Source organism: Cyprinodon tularosa, unplaced genomic scaffold (assembly GCF_016077235.1).
Source record: "Cyprinodon tularosa strain WSP-4 unplaced genomic scaffold, ASM1607723v1 ctg42, whole genome shotgun sequence".
Lineage (NCBI taxonomy): Eukaryota > Metazoa > Chordata > Actinopteri > Cyprinodontiformes > Cyprinodontidae > Cyprinodon > Cyprinodon tularosa.
In genome coordinates, this window is record NW_024039141.1 from 3,052,175 (window position 1) to 3,072,377 (window position 20,203).

At 37.0% G+C, this 20,203-nt stretch overlaps 1 protein-coding gene across 3 annotated transcripts in view; it reads right to left on the reverse strand.

Annotated features, from left to right (window-relative positions):
- Positions 1 to 20,203, reverse strand: part of nlgn3a (neuroligin 3a) — a 277,721-nt gene that overhangs the window by 81,268 nt on the left and 176,250 nt on the right. For all 3 annotated transcript variants that reach the window (XM_038299165.1, XM_038299167.1, XM_038299166.1), the window contains one exon: positions 4,189 to 4,374. In XM_038299165.1, coding sequence (XP_038155093.1) covers positions 4,189 to 4,374 — 186 coding nt within the window. The remainder of the gene's footprint in view (positions 1 to 4,188; positions 4,375 to 20,203) is intronic.

Here is a 20,203-nt window from a genome sequence, read left to right on the forward strand (position 1 = left end):
ATTTGAAAATCCCCCCAAAAAAACAAGTTAAGGTTTTAGAAATCAATTATCAAGTTATTTTCTGAAAGATTACCATGGCATGTGCTTATTAGCATATTATTTACTATTTTTGTGTTTTATACTTTGTTGAAAATAAAGCTTGTTCTCTATATTAACAATAACAATGGAGGTACAATACTGTGCATTTGAACAGGGGGAAAACAAGGAAGACATTGTAGTACATAAATAGTACTTAAAATAATTGTACATGGCTAAACATCATGTGGAATGGTGTTTTTTTGGTTTTTTGATGTTTTGACAGTTAATTGAGGATAATTGACAAGTAGGAAAGGGGCAGGACATTATAAGATGTATCTTCTACCTGCTCCTTTTCGAACAGAAAATATAAAATTTACATGTCACATGGGCAAAATAATTTGTTTTATATTTTCATTCTTAAGTTTGTTTCATTCAATTTTTTTTTCTTTCTTGATTGTTTTTACTGTCTGTTCGAAATAAATAAAATAAATAAATAAAATACCTTACCACAGCTAAGAACCAAGTAGCAACTCTCAGCGAAGTGTGGAAACAATGAAGGAAGACCCAGACAGAAAAAATGCAAAAAAAATATTTGATTCCAAGAGGGAAATGACTTGAACGGCGCCGCTGGAAATATAAAATCAACCTTGATGTTTACTGAAGCGAGAGGTAAAGTTGCAGAGTTCAGATGTGACCGCTAAATCAATGGATGCATGAGTAAACGTCCTTATTAATACTGATACTATTTTTAGTCTCTACAGTCCAAGTACAAATGAGATTATAGATAGATAGATAGATAAATAGATAGATAGATAGATAGATAGATTGATTGATTGATAGACAGACAGACAGACAGACAGACAGACAAAAACAGACTAACTGATGTTCTAATAGGCTCTAGGGAGGATTTACTAAACCTTAGAGTTGCTGTAAAGTGGCGTATTCCTATAATATCAGTTGGTCTTCAACCACGCAGAGTTGCCACTTTACCACAAGCAATCGCATGAATGGTCAGGCTCTATTTAGTAGTCACCATCCAACTTTCTAAAAGTTTGAAGCACTCCCTGTAGATTGTCCTAGTGCTGGAATTCTATTTAGGCTAAAAAAAGTAAAAACAAAAACCTAACTGAATCAAAACGGTATCAAGATGGACACTTGTTGTATATAACCTTAGTTCGAGATGATATACAGTAGGCATTAAATGTCACTATGTGAATTTAACGACCCAGCCGTTCAAACACAGTAAATACCAAGCCTTCAATCCAATCCAATCCACTTTATTTATATAGCATGATTTCAATAAACACAAGGTTTCCAAAGTGCTGCACAAAAAAAGATAAAATAACTAAAATAAATAAAAGTGAATAAAATAAAATAAAAGCATTGCCCGCACAGGATAAAAATATACATGTGTATACATAAAATCAACATGTGTATACATAAAATCAACATGTGTATACATAAAATCAACAGAATGCTGTTGAGTCACTTAAACTAGAAACTGATTTCTCCAGATATTTTCAAATAAGTTTCATCCATTTCTTCATAGAGGAATGCGAAAAAAGTCAGTCTGTAGAGTTTTTAAAAGCGAAGAAACATGCTGTGTATTAAAGTTAAAAGTAGAGGATGCAGGTGGGTTGATTTTTATCTGTCAAAAGTATATGCCATGTAGTATGCTATGTAGATAGAATTTTTTTTTTATTTCCTCTCTGTTTATTGCGTTGACTTGGCAACAAGAGCATCCCACCAGTTTTTCCTCCACTGACTGCTTTGAAAGCAGGTGCAAAAAGACACTTCTCCACTCGGATTTCCTGTCACATCCTGCAGCCCACTCCAGTCCTAAACTTTCTATAATTACAACAATCTGTGCTCCAAGAGAGACTGTGTGAAATCTGATTGCTATTGGTAACATTCGCAGCAAGAGTCCTGCTGTGATAGAAGGCTTCCTGTTTCAATTTCCCAGGATCCCTTCAAGTTTTTTGCTTGCTCCTTTCTTTTTCACCCCATCAGTAGGCCATACATTTCCATTCAGGGGGAAAAAAACAGACCCGGTAATATCCAATTTACTGGAAGGCAGAAGAGATGGTTTCACTAGCAGTATAATAACATGCTACATGAAGCGTGGCAGTATAGAGTATGAATAAAAAAAGGCATCTATGATAAAAATTCAATCCAAAGGCAGTCATCATTCATTGGAGGAAATCAAGACAATTAGTAACACTTTACTGCAAATTGAGGAACATATAAACAAATCGCAAACACTGACATCGTAATGGGCCTAGAAGAGGATCAGCTCATATGGCCTGTTTCAAATGCACATTGGTAGACTAATCAAACATCATGAACTTACTGGAGTGACAAGAAAATAAAATGATATGCATTAGTGTATGGCGGCCTGCGCGGGTGTTGTTTGTGCATGACTCAAAGGCTGGAGTACAACAGTCTCTGTCTGCAGTAAGATTGATGATCTTAATGTACTTATAAACAACACTTTCAAACTGTAATGGCATTCCTGATAAAGTTGAGTGAAAAGCTTTAAAATAATCTCCTCTTTTGATGTAACTTTATGATCTAACCAAGAAAAATTCACAAAACAGAATCACTTTTTGTCTTAACTATACATGCAAACCAGTTTTTTTTTCTAAAACAATGTAAGAAATTAAGAATTATAAAAAAATTCAACTATGAACAGTGTAAAAAAAACTGTCAAAACTGTTTCCTGGATTGATGTACTTTTTTTCAGATGAGACAGACCTGGCAGCATCATCAAAATACTACAGAGATGTCCTGACAATAATGGCATACCCTCATACTGTCCTACAGACTTATGATTTATCATGATTGTTTTTTAAAGTTTATAAATTTCTAACATTTCCTATGACCAGCTTAAAGAAAAAAAAACATAACAACAAAGGAATAAAGAAAAAATGAGTAAAGAAAGATGGATGAATGGATTTGTGGGAAATGGGACATTGAATAAAGGCTGGAAATAGTAATATTTTTTCCAACCTCACTTTTTTTCTGTAGTTTTTCTGACGCATTTTGACTCAACATTTTTAAATCGTGCAGAGACTATGTTTATGAAATATTATGGGGTGCAGAGAAAACTAGTTGCTATCCTATTGGTAAAATGGAGTTCCACAATGTTTAAACAACATCAGGGCCAATATTTTCCAAACCACTGATTTTGTAAAAAAAAAAAAAAATTTTTTTACTCATGATTTATGTTCACGCTAAAAGAAATGCAGTAAATTTAAAGTTCAGATTTTTCAACATTGTTTTTGTTTTAGTTTATGCTACAAAAATAAAACACGCTTTTAATTCAAGCCTTTTTTATACATCTTTACAAGTAGGAGTAAAGCTGGATATACCAAAATATTTTTTATTGTTTTTAATCATAATTTCCTAAAGCATTATACTTAAAGCATGTCTACATAAAAATGAACATTTTATGTAACAGGAAGGTTTCTTATTTCAGACATTTCCACTACTTGATTTTATGTTGCATGCATAAACAGTGCTATAAATTAAAAGAATGACAGCACAGAAGCTCTTAAGTCTGATGCATGAATTACAGTTTTCAAGTTGAGGACGATAAAGTGATGATTTGACTTTGCAGGAACACAGCTGGAGCTTGAGTTCTGCAGATAGAACTCAACACCAACACACGGTTGTGCACTGATTTGTACAAGTGGAAGTGCTTCTTTCAGAACCTTTCTTGTGTATTAGTAGTAAAGTTGTATCTTATTTCAGCAATGCAATAAAAGAGCATAAGCTTGAAAGATTGGCTGTCCACGTCAAACACAAGAGCTGCATTAAGCAATAAAGCCATGGCTAACATGAGCTGTAAATCATCAAGAGGTAGCATTAAGGTAGCCAAGAGACAAACAACAATCTTTAGAAAGAGGACAGTGAGAGACTGTGTGCGTCATTTAGCCTTAATATAGCTACCTCCTCTTTATGAAGCCATGTTCTTTTTTACCCTGTTCTGAAAAAGACACATCAATCCAGCATGCTTGTTCCTGGGATGAATATGTAGGTAAATCAAATATTAAAAAAAGAAATACTCATAGTTTGCTCAAATTTGAATGATGTATTAAATATGATGCTATTTTAGGAGGTCAAAGAACATTAGACGCTACATTTATCCTTTTTATTGATGTGTCCTACCTTCGGAGTGATGGGAGAGGGTGAGCAAACTGACACAGGAAGCTCCGATCCCAGATCCGAATACGGTGATGCGGTTGGAATCTCCTCCGAAGAAGCCAATGTTCTCGCTGATCCACCTTAAAGCCTGGATCTGGTCCAGAAGCCCGTAGTTCCCTTTGGCAGCCTGATCACCTGTGCTGAGGAAGCCTGAAACAGATAAAGATAAAACATTATAAGAATAAAACCCATAAAGAGTGAGGAAAGGGATTGGTTTGAGAAAAAGGAGAAAAAGAAACAGGCAAACATGTATCCCCACTTTCACATTGTCACAGGAAGCGTCATGGTGACTGACAGCTGCAGTGAAATCATGACTTATTACATGACACTGCTGTTGGTAAAATAGGATTGCATGTGCCCACATGTCATCTATACCTCATGGAAAATCAATGGCACGTCTCCCTAGGTGAACATCAATCATAAATTACTCTGTGCGGAGCAATATTGACCAGTACAAATGAAAAACTTACAGATTTATAGAAAACCTTAAGATCCTGTTTGAAAAATGCAGGATTTTGTAATAATTTCCTCTACTTTTCCTCTGAGATATTTCAAACCTCTCTAACACTTGTCATGTTTTCAGTGACAACACACACAATTCGTGGGCATTTTCCCCACATGTCAGAGTAATCTGCCATGTGAGGTCTAAGTTGGAAAAGTGTGCGTCTCCTGGGTACATCAGAGCTCATGTTAACATACCACTCTCTCTCCAGGGCATAAGCCCTGCTGAATGATGGGTAATCGTGAGTCATGGGAGAAGATCAAAGGCAGGCAATCCCTAAAGTCCCAATGGTGGATTTGGTGTCCGTCAAATCCCCGGGCATGCATGTGAGGTGACAGCTTGTAGACGTGTGGAAACCAACACCAAATTCTCTTTCACAAGCAATAAATGTGTTGATGGAGGATGTTTAAAGGCCTCCAGTGATGGTCCTTCAGCATTGTGGCTTCCAACATCTATTTCATGGTCTGTGCCTTCATCTAATAATGAAGTCTGTTTTGAAGTCCGCTGGGGAGGGCAGACAGTTAACAGCAAAAACTGATTAAAACGAAAAAGTTTTAACCTGTGTGATTTCACTGATGTCACTGCTCACTAAAGATAAGCAAAGATTAGACAGTAGCCCTCCTCAGAGCTATTAGTTGTTTACGGGATGTACTTAATCTACTAAAAGCGTTCATGTCTAACATCTCAGTTTTCAATGTTTTCTACTTTAGATAATATGATGGGTAAAAGGTGTGTCACGGAGAGCAATGTAACTGTTTTAAGTTGACTTAAAAAAATAACAGAAATCGCACGGAGAGGTAAATATCATCTACACGAACTGCATAAATCCATCCATTTTCTGACACGTTTTATCCCGAGTGGGGTCGGGGAGGGTGCTGGTGCCTACAGTATCTCCAGCTGTCTATGGGCGAGAGGCAGGGTACACTACAGTAACTGTAACTGCAAAAACTCTAAAGAAATTACATTTACTAAGAAAACATGAATGCAGTGGGAAGGGTCTGACACATTTCTGTCAAAATAAACCACTTTTCCCATAACAACAAACCAGAGACAAAAAGGCAGAAAAAAATATGTAATTATAAAGGTAGAAATAAGGTAGGTTTGGAAGATAGAATAGTATAGTATTCAACTTTATAGTCATTACACTGCCACATGTACAGAGCAATGAAAATAAGTCTCTGCATTTAACCCATCCCCTTGGGGAGCAGTGGGCTGCCATTGTGCAGGGCCAGGGAAGATCCATTGATGGAATCATTGATCAGCAAATTAATAATGATGGATTTCCAAACATGGATAGAATTCATGTATCATTAGATAACAGGTCAATATATTGACAAACAGATTGACGAGTACACAGGTTGATGGAGAGATAAAATATACACTGAACAGATGGATTACATAGTCTGGAGATTAAAAAACAAAATAAAATAAAAGAAACCTTTAAATAACTGTAAATTAAATTGCCCTTTTTGAATGAAAGTGAATAGAAATATGATTCTACTAAGCTATTTCTTATGTTCACACTCATTCAGAACTGACTGATATAAAAAATCATATTCTGTACTTTTTCATATATTTACAGACTGTGTTTTAACCAGAAGAAAATATCACCAATATCTTTAAAATTTGCAGTACATTGCCGTAGCACACCCTCTCAACATAACAAAAACAAAGTACATCAGATTGTGTTTGTGTGGAAACCTTTTATAAGAAAAATCTCAAATAAAAATTTGGGTTTGACTTTTGTACTTGACCCTCTGTGAGTGTTTCATTTTCTTCACAATGTGGTTACTTTCATTTCTCATCCACCGACTGCTTTTTAAGTTTTGACATATAATCATTTTTGTAGAAAATACAGCATTTGAAAACTTTGAAGGGCCTTTTCAAACCATTAGTATTTGAGTGGTGAAGATGAATCCAGGCTCTTTTTGTGTCAAATCTGAAATATGTTTGGTTTTAAAAATGTAAAATAGTAGTAATTATTCAGGGATAAGTAACATTGCGTAATCAATCTGTTCAAAATTGGAATATGCTGACAATCTGCTAAATCAAATAAATCACTGTCAGGACTCCTGTTTTTGTTTCTGTGTTTGTCTCCCTTCATCCACCAGGAGGCGCCTGGTTCTGGTCAGCCTCCTCACACGCCAGCTGATGGTTTCCTCGTTAGACGGAGTATTCTTAAGCTGCTGACTGCCACTACCTCGACGCCAGAGTGTTTGCCAGTTTTGGGTACTCTAGCCAAGCTGGGTTTTGCTGAGTCAAACTGAGTTTTGTCAACCTGAGTTTAACTTTGTTTTTGTATTTGCCTCTCGGCAGGAAGTCACCCAGCAAACTGGATTTCTCGAAACCTTCTCTCCCTGGAAGGATCAACTGAGCTTCAAACTGAGCTGGGGTTCAAACAGGAGGTTTGGATCCACTTTCCCCAAGAGATCGTTTGAGCTTCTCACTGAGAAAGGGATTATTCTCCACTACAACCCGTTCAAGTACCGCAGGAAATCTGAGTGGCCGTCAGTTTTCTCCGTTCACCAACTAACAACCGCATTCAAATTCCCCACTGAGCCTGAACTAACCTCTGTGTCTTCCCCTCACTTTACAGTTCCGGTTGAGCAGTGTTCAGAGCAACACTTCTCCCTCTGTTTAACCTCTTCAATAAAACCTGTTAAACCTTTTCCCTGGTCTCTCTGTTCGGTTTTCTGCATTTGGGTCTGAACTTTGTAACATCATGACAATCACAGGATCTTCTATAGCACACTAAATGCTCTATTGTTATTTTGTCGCAAAGCAATAATTTTCCTCTTATTTATTTAGTATTTTGTTGCAATGAATATTGGTCTTAAATATTATGTCAAAACTCTGGAGTAAAACTCATTTTCTTTACCATTTTAAATTCAAACTTCTATCAAACAGTTTCCTCTTGCGTCATTTTTGCTGCTGTAATAAAAACTACTTGTTACTTGGGTTTTAAAGTGAGAAAATTAAGTGAATTTTATGTAACACAAAGTCCTGTCACATCTTTAAAGAGGCGGTGTTGCTTTGTAGGCTATAAACCCCTGTAATAAATAGTGCCTGTAGATCAGGATCAATGGTGTGGAATTCAGTGTTCTACTGCATCAAGACTTGTAACAATACTTTTTCATATCCATGGCAGCTCTTTTATGGTAGCCATAATTATTATCTGAATTAACCAGAAGTTAAGTTTGTTGCTGATATTTCAATTATAATGTTGTGAGCAGATAATATTTGTGGTGCTGCATGAGTGTATGTAAAGTTGTGATTCAGCCCTAACTGGAGCAGCTCAGTCACACTTTATGAGTGCTATCGTATAGCGGTTCACCATAATGAACAGCAACATAATTTTCTTTCTAAGCAATTGTAATGAAAGTTAATACACAACAGTCTGAAAGAGGTACAGCATTAAAACCATGGTTGGCCTTTTTGCTTGTGAAAAGTCCAGGTTTTATGCGTATACAAAAATACTAATTCTGCATCTCTGACTTCTTCCCATAGTTCTTCACAGAAGGCTCTGAAAGCAAAGACTTTAACTACTGCAGAATATTAAGTGGTGTTAAAATTAGTGGCATTTAGCTGTATTTTTTTTGGTCTTAAAACAGGGCAGAGAAAAGAATAGAAAAATCCTTTATTATCTCACAGTGGGAGGAATTCAGGTAAACCAGCAGCAAAATGAAAGGCAACTTGAAGCATACAGATACAGACAAAGCTAGAGAGTATAACAACAAAAATAAGAATAAAAGGCTGCACACTAAAGGTACATTAACAATGTAAAAATATATTTGCCTGTACAACACAACAAAACTAGATCCAGTCCCTAGGATTTAGGTTTAAGACCAACCATAGTTAACATTACTTAAACATAACATTAAATGAAAAGTGGTACATTAGACGTACATTTATAAAAGAAATAGTGTGTTCAGATTAAAGATATATGCAACTGAGTGGGTTGATTTTAAAAAGTCAAAAAATATTTTTATATTTTTACATAATAAACAACACCAGACTACTAAGAAGAAGGACACGCTGCAAAAACAGTGAGGTTGTAAACACTAATAGAGTTTGTCAGGAGTAGTGATGGTTAGAAAGTCGTGCAGCTGCTGGGTGAAGGATTTGCAATAACACTGTTTATTAAGTATTAAATATAGGCTTTCTAGCTCTAAAAGAGCATCATGGATACAATGCGAGACTATGTCCAACAGCGATGTTATTTTGTATGGCCTTCTTTTGTTTTCCATCACCTGTAGGAGGGTAAATGTAGAAGTTAGCCAATATATTGGGCTTGGAATCCTGAGGTTGCGAGGCCCACTCCCACAGACTGCCACTCTGGGTCCCTGAGCAAAGTCCCTTAACCCCACTCTGCTCCTCAGGTGCCGCAAATGGCAGCTTACTCCTCCCCAGAGCAGAGAGTGATATATATATATATATATATATATATATATATATATATATATATATATATACATATATAAATATATATATATATATATACACATATATATATATTAGGGGTGGAACGGTTCACAAAATCCACGGTTCGGTTCAGTTCACGGTTTCGTGGTCACGCGTATGAACCGAAAGAAACACACGCGAACCGAACCAAGACAGTCGAACTGAACTTACTGGAACTGCACAAGGATATATATATATATATATATATATATATATATATATATATATATATATATATATATATATATATATATATATACATACATATATATATGTATGTATATATATATATAAATATATGTTTATGCAGTTTCACTAATGCATTCAGTAACCATGCCTTGAAATCAACTAAGACATGTTTATTAGAACTTCCATTTGCTATCCATTGTTAATATGTTGTTTAATCTATTAAAAAATGTTTATTGTTTTTTTTTTTTATTTAGATTATTTGTTCTTACACTGCCTTAGTTATAATGTAAATGGAGGAAGAAGAAGCAGTATCTGCTGTAAAAAAGTGCCCCAAAAAACCAGCATTGGTATCCGCTTTAAAAATTGTTAAAAAAAAACAAACAAGAAAACAATTTGATACAGTTAGACCAGTGTTTGTTTTGTAGCCTCAAGAAAGTGAACAAACTTAAATAGCTTGCTTTTAAACTTCATAATGAGAGCAAGTATATCACACTCTGAAAACAACATTTTCTAAAGCTAACTGAAAAAGCGTGTTGGATGAATTTTGATTTTGAGCTGCAGGCTATAATTTGTCCTTGACGGAAATAATATGATAAGTTATGTAGCCTGTGAAGTGGTAAGAGTGTGATAAATTCATTGAAAGTATTACTATAATTATTACTACTAGTTATACAAGTTTTTAAAGCATAGCAATTTCAATAGCAATCTAAAAGGATTCCTTTGCACACAATAATAATCACACACAACATGGTGGTACATTCTTATTATGAACAGTACTTGAGTAGTGTTTAGTGTCTATCTTTTAAATCTCAATACATTTTTGTGTTAGGCATTTTTCACAGGGTGCACTTCAAGTATTAAGTTGCTACTTATTGTTAATTGTCTTTGACTCAACTTGGCAACATTGAGCATACTAATTAAAAATCTGCTTAGAAATGTTCTTTGGCCAGAAATGCTCTCGGTTATTCTTTAAGAGCTATGGGCTTCCATGGGGAAACTCTGAAAAAGAACTTATTTGGCTTCGGAAAAATATAGTATGGGTTTTTCATAGAGCCCCTCTCCGCTTTTTACTAAAGCTAGTGTACGATTTAGAGATTGATATTATTAGAGCTTTTTGCATTTTGCCACATAACTCTTAAAAATCTGCAGTGCATGCTTTAAAATACTATGAACAACATGTGAGAGAGCCATTTACTCTGTGAGAGAATCTGGCCACAACCTTCTAGCCGACCCCAACATTAGAGCACCCTTATCCCGAGGGCTTGTTGGTGTTAACAAAAAAGGTTGGGCAGTGGAAAGGCCAGGGCCAATTGTCGATAGTAGAGAGGCTGTGGCAAAGGAAGCGAAGCAGTAGACAAATGGATCAACAGATGGTCTCCTTCAGATGCATCCCTGAGGATGACAGAGCAGCAGGCACATGCAGAGAGGGAGGGAGAGGCTGAGAGAGAGAGAGGGAGTGTGCAAAAGAGGTAGGCAGAGACAGAGACAGACAAGAAGAAGAAAAAAAGAGGGCTCAAGCTGAAGAGCTTTTCCTTCACTTTTTATCTCACGGCTCCTCCTAGCTCTCCATCATAACTTAAGGACAACAGGCTTTACAACCTTCTCCAGGGTACACATGAGAGAGACAGAGGAGACGTGACTCTCCAAGAATAACCCTCATTTGCAAAGCAGTTCACACTTCACCAAGTATATGTCAGATGGGTTTAGAAATGTCATGAGACAGGCATGGAAGCAGAATTTTGTACAACTGTTGGCCTAATTGAAAAGATACTGTAAATATTATCTATTTGGATTTGTGTTATTTAAGATGACTAGATGACAAAATGAGAGTTTTTACCTCATCTGTGATCCTGAACATTGAGATCTGGCGTAGTATCGGAGACTTGTTTTCTTTTTAACCGATTTGTTTGCCCTGGATGCTTTAAAAAATGGGTTATTATCATGTAGAGTAAAAATTCTAACACACAACATGCTGCAAGCTCCATTTAAAAATACATCCACCATAGCTCCTGGGTATTTTTTAATTGGAAAGGTGACAGAAAGTATTTGCTGTGGAAAGCAATTACGATAGCAAAAATAATGGTTTTCAAGTATGGCTATTTCTGCTTTTGTAGTTACTGCAGCCATTTGACGCAGCAGCTCCAATGCTGCAGTTTAGCACATAAAGCTATAGCTCTATGGATATAATCACCTATTCATCACCTCCGGACTCAGTATTCCACTGTGGTTACTTTAATATATGCAATTAACTATGATGCCTCACTTTGTTCCTATTCTGAGTTATGTAAATCTTTTTTTTGTCTCACCCACAAGGGACAGGGTTATAGATTTCCAGATGTAGCAGATGATCTCTGTCTGATCGGCACAGCGTGGGCATTAGCTTCACACAAGCCGTGATGGTGAAGTTCTCTCTCGTTCTGTTTGCAGCTCACACCTACACATGACCCTGGGATTCTGTGCTTAGGCTCACTGTTATGTTAGGCTGGTGATGTGCTTGACTGCACTACTCAACCTGAGGCAGTTAGAGTTGTAATCAACACGAGCTCCTTCACAATAATTAGTTACTGATGAATACTGTCCCTGTTTAGTTCATGTGTTGAGTTCAATGTGAATAAAAAAAAAATTTTTTTTAATACTCTGCTGCACTCATATCTTCTTTCTTGTTTGGCTCCTTGCTAATTAAGCCCACTCCTATTAAATTCAAACTTTTCTCCATGTTGGGAGGCGATGTTCCCCTCAATATGCAAACTATTACTGTAGATTGACCCAGTGAGACAGAGAGCTTCTCCACCTGCAGCCGCGCCGGCACAGTAATGATGCTGAGGCTGTCAGCTGGCCTGTCAATAGTAGCTCCAGCATTTCTATAAAGTGGTTATATACATTGTATTAAGTGTCAAAATATTGTTGTTTTTTTTTATTTAAGACTTCAAGAAATCTCACTAGCAAAACAATCAGAACCACAATGTTTGAAATTATTAGCAACTGATTTAGTCATGATTAGGGGTGTAAATCACATCCATCATGGCGATTCGATTCAGTATCGATTTCCTGACCCAACGATTCGATTATTTTCGATACTCAAGAATACACCACGATTCGATTAATCGATTAAAGTTTTTTTTTTATTATTATTATTTTTTTTACACCTTGCAGGCTAAACAAAGTTTCAAGTTTGAAATAAATCAATGAAAGCTGTAATATCATTATGCATTTTCTTTAGAAACAACAGCAAATAACAGAAGTAGAAAAGTTGCATCAAAAAATACTGCAAAAATACTGCAAAATATCAGTGTAATGAGTTCAATGCAAGAGCGAGGTGCGCGAGAACGCTGGGACCCTTTTTCCAGCTGGATATCCGCTCTTTTTGGTCCTCATGTCCCTCTGTCTCATGTCTAGTCTGTCGGACTAAACTCGCCCCCACTTCCTCACCGCCTCAGCCGTATCTAGACCCACAGTGTGTAGCTCAGACCACGTTTAAATACTTAGCATAATTTAAAAATGTCTGTGTCAAGCTTACTGCAACACACTGCTGTAAGAGTATAACCAGGAAGCGTGGTAGGAGGGCAAAATAGGTTTAGCTGCACCGCAGCACGGGAGGAGAATTACGCCCAGGAGCAAATGGATAAAAATAGACCGGAGGAAAAAAAAAAACATGAATCGATTATCTTGCGGAAGTGTCGATGCATCGGATCATCGGCTTTTGGATCGATGCATCGATACAAAACGATTATTATTTACACCCCTAGTTATGACACAGGTCAAAGAACGATTTAACAAACTTGGTGAAATGTGAGGTGTCTAATCCCTAGTTAACACTGCTTGGGCCTCTGCTCCAGTACAGGTTCCATGCACATAATAGTCAAAGAGAACATTTACTGCAGGACACTGGCATCTGTATAACCATTTGCCATACTCTCACCTCAGAGTCAATTTACACAGATCCCACTGCACCAAAAACTGGAGTAGATTCTCTGTAAGGCCTCATGATAATAATAAATATATTTGTATATGTGTATTGTCTAAACTAATAAGTTATGGTTATGCATGATACCCAAATTTAACATACATAAATACAGTACAAGCAAAAAAAGCATAGGGACAAAATACAACTTCTCTGTACTTAGCATGCCCTCCCAGTGTAGAAATGAATCATGAAAAATTTGGATTTTAAAATAAGACAATTTTCACTGATGTTTTATGCCCATCTTGCGGTAGTTTTAATCTATCACATTAATCACTGGATTTTATTGCATGATCTGCACATGCTTTTCTTATCGCTTAAGGGCAAAGCAGCTGGATCAGAGAGCTTTGCAGTGTAAATTAGGACTGAAATAAAAGGCGGCATAGTGTTAACCAGAGCAGAGATCAAGTGTAAATCTAGAGTTAAACTTGTGATGCTCAATGCATAATATTTTCTACATGAAAAAACAGAATTGCAGCCGGATTTCGATGGATTTCAATGTTTATGTTAAAGCCAAATGTACAAAAAGTGTTGATGGTGCAAGGGAGGTCCTATACCATTACAATGTAAGTGAGTTATATAATCTTTAGATAGGGGCATATGTTTGTAACACAACAATAACACAAAGCTTGCATGGAAGGACGATTCATGTTCCTTAAGGCTGGAATCATGCAACTTTTAGATATGTCCCTTACCCAATACACCTGAATCAAGAGATTGCATGATTATGAAGACATTGGAGAAATTGCCTGCATAGTGAGGAGGTAATTAATTCAGTTGATTCAGGTGTGTTTCGCCAAGGATGAATCTAAACGTTGAAGGATACAGGCTGTTGAACTGGAGTTTCCCAACCTTGCCTTAGAGGTACCTAAAAATATGGATGTAGCAACAAATATGTCTGTATTTTTTTAGCATATCTTTCCCTAACAAACATTTTTTTCTCACCACATTATGCTTTGTTTATTCTATCACCAATTTAAGGCATGCAAGCATAGCTTTGGCAATTGACCTTAGCTTAATCACTTTTCAGAAGAAGTTGTGCATTCTTTTAACAAGCGAACAATATTCCAAAAAGTTTTCCTGAATATTCGTCTTTAGTTCTGCTAATCTTGTTTAGAAGTTGTGGATCTATTGATCATCTTAAATGTGTTGCTATTATTACACCAATCTCAACCCTCTATAGAAAATAAAAAAAAGAATCATAATGCTTTGTCCAGAAGCCAAAGAATATCTGGGAAAAGTCGTCGATTTGACCAAGACCCCCTAAAATTGAAATGAAAGGCTAAAATAATAATAATAAAAATTAACAATAATTATAATAATAACCAAACAAGCAAAAAAACAAACAAAAACAAAACAAAACAACATGTTTTATGCAATTTTTCCTACATAATTCATGACAGGATCTATTGAGAAAATAGATTTTAAGCAGGCATCAGGTAAAAGAATTCATATATTTTTTTAAGATTTCCAAATAAGGAATCCAACATGTCTACACATGTCAGCTGAATCAGATTTGAAATTTGCATGACAGTTTCCTCATCACACCAACAAACTGTATGAGTTAATAACAGTGATTCTGTGCTCTTTCTCCTCCACAACAGTGCTGTAATTTGTACTGACTGATTACATGATGTGATTTTCTATCATGTCTAGATGCGAGCCTGCCTTGACGTTGATGTGGGCCTCTTGTACACAATGGGCAAACTGACATTTTCTCCTTGTGGCAGCTCAGAGTCTCAGCCCTGATTTTAGCCAGAGCGGCAACACTGGCTGTCATTTGGTCAGAGCTAGGTCATGCCGCACCTGTCTTACTTCATCCCCCTTGTTGGGCATAGTATTACATATGTATGTGGGTTTGTGTGGAATGTACCTGTTGTTGTTGCGTTAACATAACCAGAAGGTTGTTTAATGTACACAACATGACATGATCTTCTGTCTGAGCTTCTGTAGGGGTGCATAATAGGCATGCAGCATGACATCTGGAGAGCAGGTGAATCCAGTTAAAACTCACCACCTGTCCCATTCCACGCATTGTTGCTCTACAGCACTAAATAGTTGAATAGATTGTTCATGATTCCTAAATTAGAATTAGTAAATATCATAACTTGAGTGTAGGGTTGTCACGATACTAAACTTTTCAACTCGATACCGATACTAAGGAAAATACTCGATACTCGATACCATTTTCGATACCACAAGGATAAAAACAAAGACTCCAAAATTCTACAGAAATATTTTCATTAATAAATAAAATACAATAAATAAATACAATAAACAATAAGAACAATATTTTGAGGTTGTTTGCTGTGCACAATATTAAGTAAGCTTGATAAAAAACTTATAAAATTAAAATTAAGTGTTCCTTCCTTGGCTATGCACACATAACAATGACACTAGCCAAACTGGTTAAGAAACAAAGCACTGTAGCACTGTATCGATACTTTTAAAAACGAGTATTGTATCCGGATACAACATTTTGGTATCGATACTTTTTTGAGTCTCGATATTTTTGACAACCCTACTTGAGTGTATAATTCTCTGGGTTTATATGTTTGGTAAAATCATGAAATCAAGAAAGACCAATTCCAAATCTGACTTAAAATGTTTCTAAAATGTAAGATTGTTTACATTCAAACCAGATATAAATGTCTACGAATTTATGAAACGCATACATTGAATGAATTATGTAAATCATTTCTGGTCAGTCTCTATCTAATAAAAATGGAAGGCACTATACCAATCATTATAATAGGTTTCACTTAAGCCATTACCATATTTTTGCATTGTAAATGTCTTTTCCTTTCTATAGAGGCAGAAACACTTAACATGCTTTCCCTTTACATAGTGTAAGATCACAGTTGGCATGCAACCCGCAACCCTTTATTCCCATGTAAACAGTCAGCCTTTCTGTAAGGAACCATCCAATGCTAAAGTGATGAGGGTTTAAAGGCTCATAAAAATAGCCACCACATAAAAGGTTGTAATATAGCGCTTTTTTTTACACCACTTTACTTTTATATCAGGCAGCGACTGGAAATTCTTTATGTTTGATTCTGTGTATGGATCGTTGGTGGGGCACCTCTTTCTCATCGCCTGTGTAAAAATTGACCAGCTTCTCTGTAAATAACCATTTAAATGCAAATGTGTCTTCTGCTTAAAGGTTCATAAAACAACGGTTGCATCAGCTGTTATGATGCTCTTGGGATTGGGCTTGTTAAATGGTAGAAGTTTAAGCTGCCGGATATCAGCAAAGCCCGTTGTAAAAGTATTTTTCTTTATTATGATTAGCTGTGGATTATTACTTATTTACATAATATTACCTCTTATCTAACCTAGTATCTGGACCACATCAAGTGTTGATATTAAGTGCTTTAAAATTCAGTGAACCTGGGCAGAAATAGAATAAGAATTGAAAATGTCCATGCATGGAACTGAATTGGGAGGAAAGCAGGATCAGAGCCTTTCCACTAAATTTGTTTTTGGAGCTTTATAATAAATGACATGATATCTGATGGCACAAGATGTCCTCCAACCTTTTGCTATAATTTAGCCACACATGAGCACCATTAACTTAACCTGACCGAATATGTCCTCCTGACCCAGGAGGATGATTTCCTACAGTTTCGTTTCTCGTACTGCTATTGCTCTATTGATTATGATTTAAACGTCTGTTTCCTGTACGGTGGAGCTATAATTCAGACGGCAGCAGAAAAAGGTGATGATAATGATCGCTTTGACCCCGGACACATCCTATTGCTGGTCTCCCAGAAAACGGAATGCCAGTAAACTAATGATGGAAGGTGAGAAAAAAAAAAGGAGAGGAGGGAATAGGCTCGTTATCCAGCTGGACAGATAGAGGTAGCGGTAAAAAGGTGGAAGCAGTCAGAGAAACGGAAGAAAATTAGAATGACAACAGTGACGTAAGAGAGAGGCTGTTTTTGGGTTATTAGTCAAACTCATTTTCAGTTCATCTTGTCTCTCTCTCTCTCTCGTCTCACTCTCTGGCTAGTGCCTATTAACAAGGAAGTCTGTGTCCAAAGCCTCCTCCAGCGCTACCCCTCCCGACCAAGTCTCTTTTGGCTGCTCCCTGAATCTCTTCCTCTTTTTTTTCCCGTTTTAGGGAAATAAAGGTCCACACAGTCGCAGCATTGACGGTCCTCACTGAGAGTTCTCCTCTACAAAAGGGCTCCAACTTCCCCTGAGCCAGGCCTGGGTTGAATGGGAGCCTTGGGGGTGTGGATGAGAAGCATGGGCTGGAAGAGGCCACCCTGCACAGAGCCACATAAAGGGCCAGTGTGACCAGCTCATGGTGAACAAAATGTACACGGATTTCTTAACCTTTATTTTCAATCAGCTAGAATCATTTGGCTCCAGTTTTCTAAAACTTTGGGAATGGTCTTAAACCTTAGATCAGTGACCTCCTTTGTACACCTCAGAGGCCAAAACTATATCAAGAGTACAGACTGATCTGACAGCAGGAGGATAGGAGAGATAAAGAGCACAAGAAAGCCTCTTCATGGCAGACTAAATACAGAAAGCCATTTACTCAGCACCAAATCCTTGTTTCCGGTAATGGATAAAATAAAGAACTGGAGTGATGAAAGTGAATTATTTCTGGTTGCCAGTTCCATATTACTGAATATAACATGATAGCTTAATTAAACAAGAAAATGGTTAAAAAGAATTTATGCATGAGCCCCCAGTTCTTACTGGCCTCATTGGGAATGAATAATTAAAGGAAATATCAGGCTGCCTCAAATGGCAACAAAGCCATCAGATGTTCCAGGAGTCTGTTCCCCCACATTGGACTACTTCAAACTGAATAAAAACACTCATTAAACTGTACGCCTTTCTGACAATGTTACCTTAGGGAAGTTTAATAGAAACTTCGATTCTATTGTCAAGGCCTGTATAGGGCTGAAAGGATTCCAAAATATTCTTTGATTACAAAAATCCTCTGGGAAAAAAACCCTCCGTGCTTTTGTTTAATTCAAACATCTCTCTCCTGCTCAATGGTTGCATATTTAATTGGAACTGTCTAGCAATGTTCTCCTTCTTACATGAACAAGCACTAATGTGGGGCTAAAATAGGGTCTTTTCTCAATTCACAAGAACGTGAGTATGGACTCAAGCTTTCGCCAAGTACATTCTTGACAAGAACATAGGAAAATATGGACCTGAGGTGAACAGCAGCATGCAGAACAAAGCCGTGTCAATTGGAACAGAAACCTACTTCTGACATCACCACACGCTCGGCTCGTCTTGAATTGCATTTCACCTACTTTAAAAAAAAAAGTCTCTAAATAGTAATACATTTTTAAATTTTTTTATTTTTTATGTTGCCACCGTCCTCTCAACATTAGAACTTCTTTTTTAAATCACACACTAAACCAGGGCTGCTCAGTGGAGCGGTGGGTAGCACTGCTGCCTTGCAACAAGAAGGTTCTGGGATCGCCTCCTGGCCCGGGGTCTTTTTGCATGGAGTGTGCATGTGTGGGTTCTCTTGGCGTACTCCAGCTTCCTCCCACAGTCCAAAATGATTTTAATTGGCTTCTCTAAATTCTCCTTAGGTGTGTGTGCGAATGTTTTTTTGTCCTGTTTGCCTTTGTAGCCCTGGGATGGACTGGCGATATGTCCAGGTTGTACCCCGCCTCTTGTCCTTAGACAGCTGGAGATGGCACCAGCACCCCTCGCAACCCAACTTGGGATAAGTGTGACAGAAAATGGATGGCACTAAATCACAAAATGGGCCATATAGTGAAATGAAATTATCTTAAAACATACTTTTGTAGAACAACGGCAACAGAAAAGCAAACCTTAAACTTCATACTCTGAGCTCTGTTAGTGCCACGATGCATGCTGGGACAGCTGTCAAGATGGAGAACCTAACTTTCGGGGACTTTTCCGTCCTCGGTCGGGTGTTTTTGTCAATTGGAACAGTGCTAGGACTAATGACATTTCACGAGCACATGAGAACGCACAAATACGCACATTGAGAAATTGGTTAGGTAAGACAGTAGGCCTCTCCTATGGTTTCAAAGGCAGTCATTAACAAAATTAATAAATGTGATTAAAATTAGTTGGGACACCATATTAAAATGTTCCTTGTAGGGTGTGGGATTATGAAACAACAGATGAGTGAATTTGCACACAGGTATTTTGATATAAGCCCTGCATACTTAACTTTCTAAATTCAATTCAATTCAGTTTATTTATATAGCACCAATTCACAACACAAGCCATCTTAAGGCACTTCACAGTTCAACCAGATCATAGAGTCAAATTAATTCAAAGTTTTCTATCTAAGGAAAACCAGTTGATTGAATCGACTCATTGACTCAAATACAATCCCTCACACTAAGCATGCTTGTAGCGACAGTGGAGAGAAAAAACTCCCTTTTAACAGGAAGAAACCTCCAGCAGAACCCGGATCAGTGTGAGCGGCCATCTGCCGAGGCCGACTGGGCTTCAAGAAGACAGAAGCAGAGATACAAAAAGCAGCTGTAAAAGGCGGCCCCGTCCAGGAAACACACAGCCAGGCAGACGAGCTCTGAGGCAACTCCCATGTCAGAGGATGAAGAGGGCATAAGAAATGTTTTCACTAGACTAGTAACTCCTTAATAAACCACTAAGAAAATAGTAACTAACAAAAAGAAAACAACAGAATAATACATATATCAAAAACCAATAACATTATGCAGTGTTGGTGTAAAAAGCAAAGCTTATATTAGGGAATGTTGAATGAGATCAAGTTAACTTTAAAACGAATTAAATTAACTGTGTGTTTGAACAACATCGTTGTGGTATATTGAGAAATGTATTAAAAGTATATAATTCTTACAACAATTAACAATATATTTTAC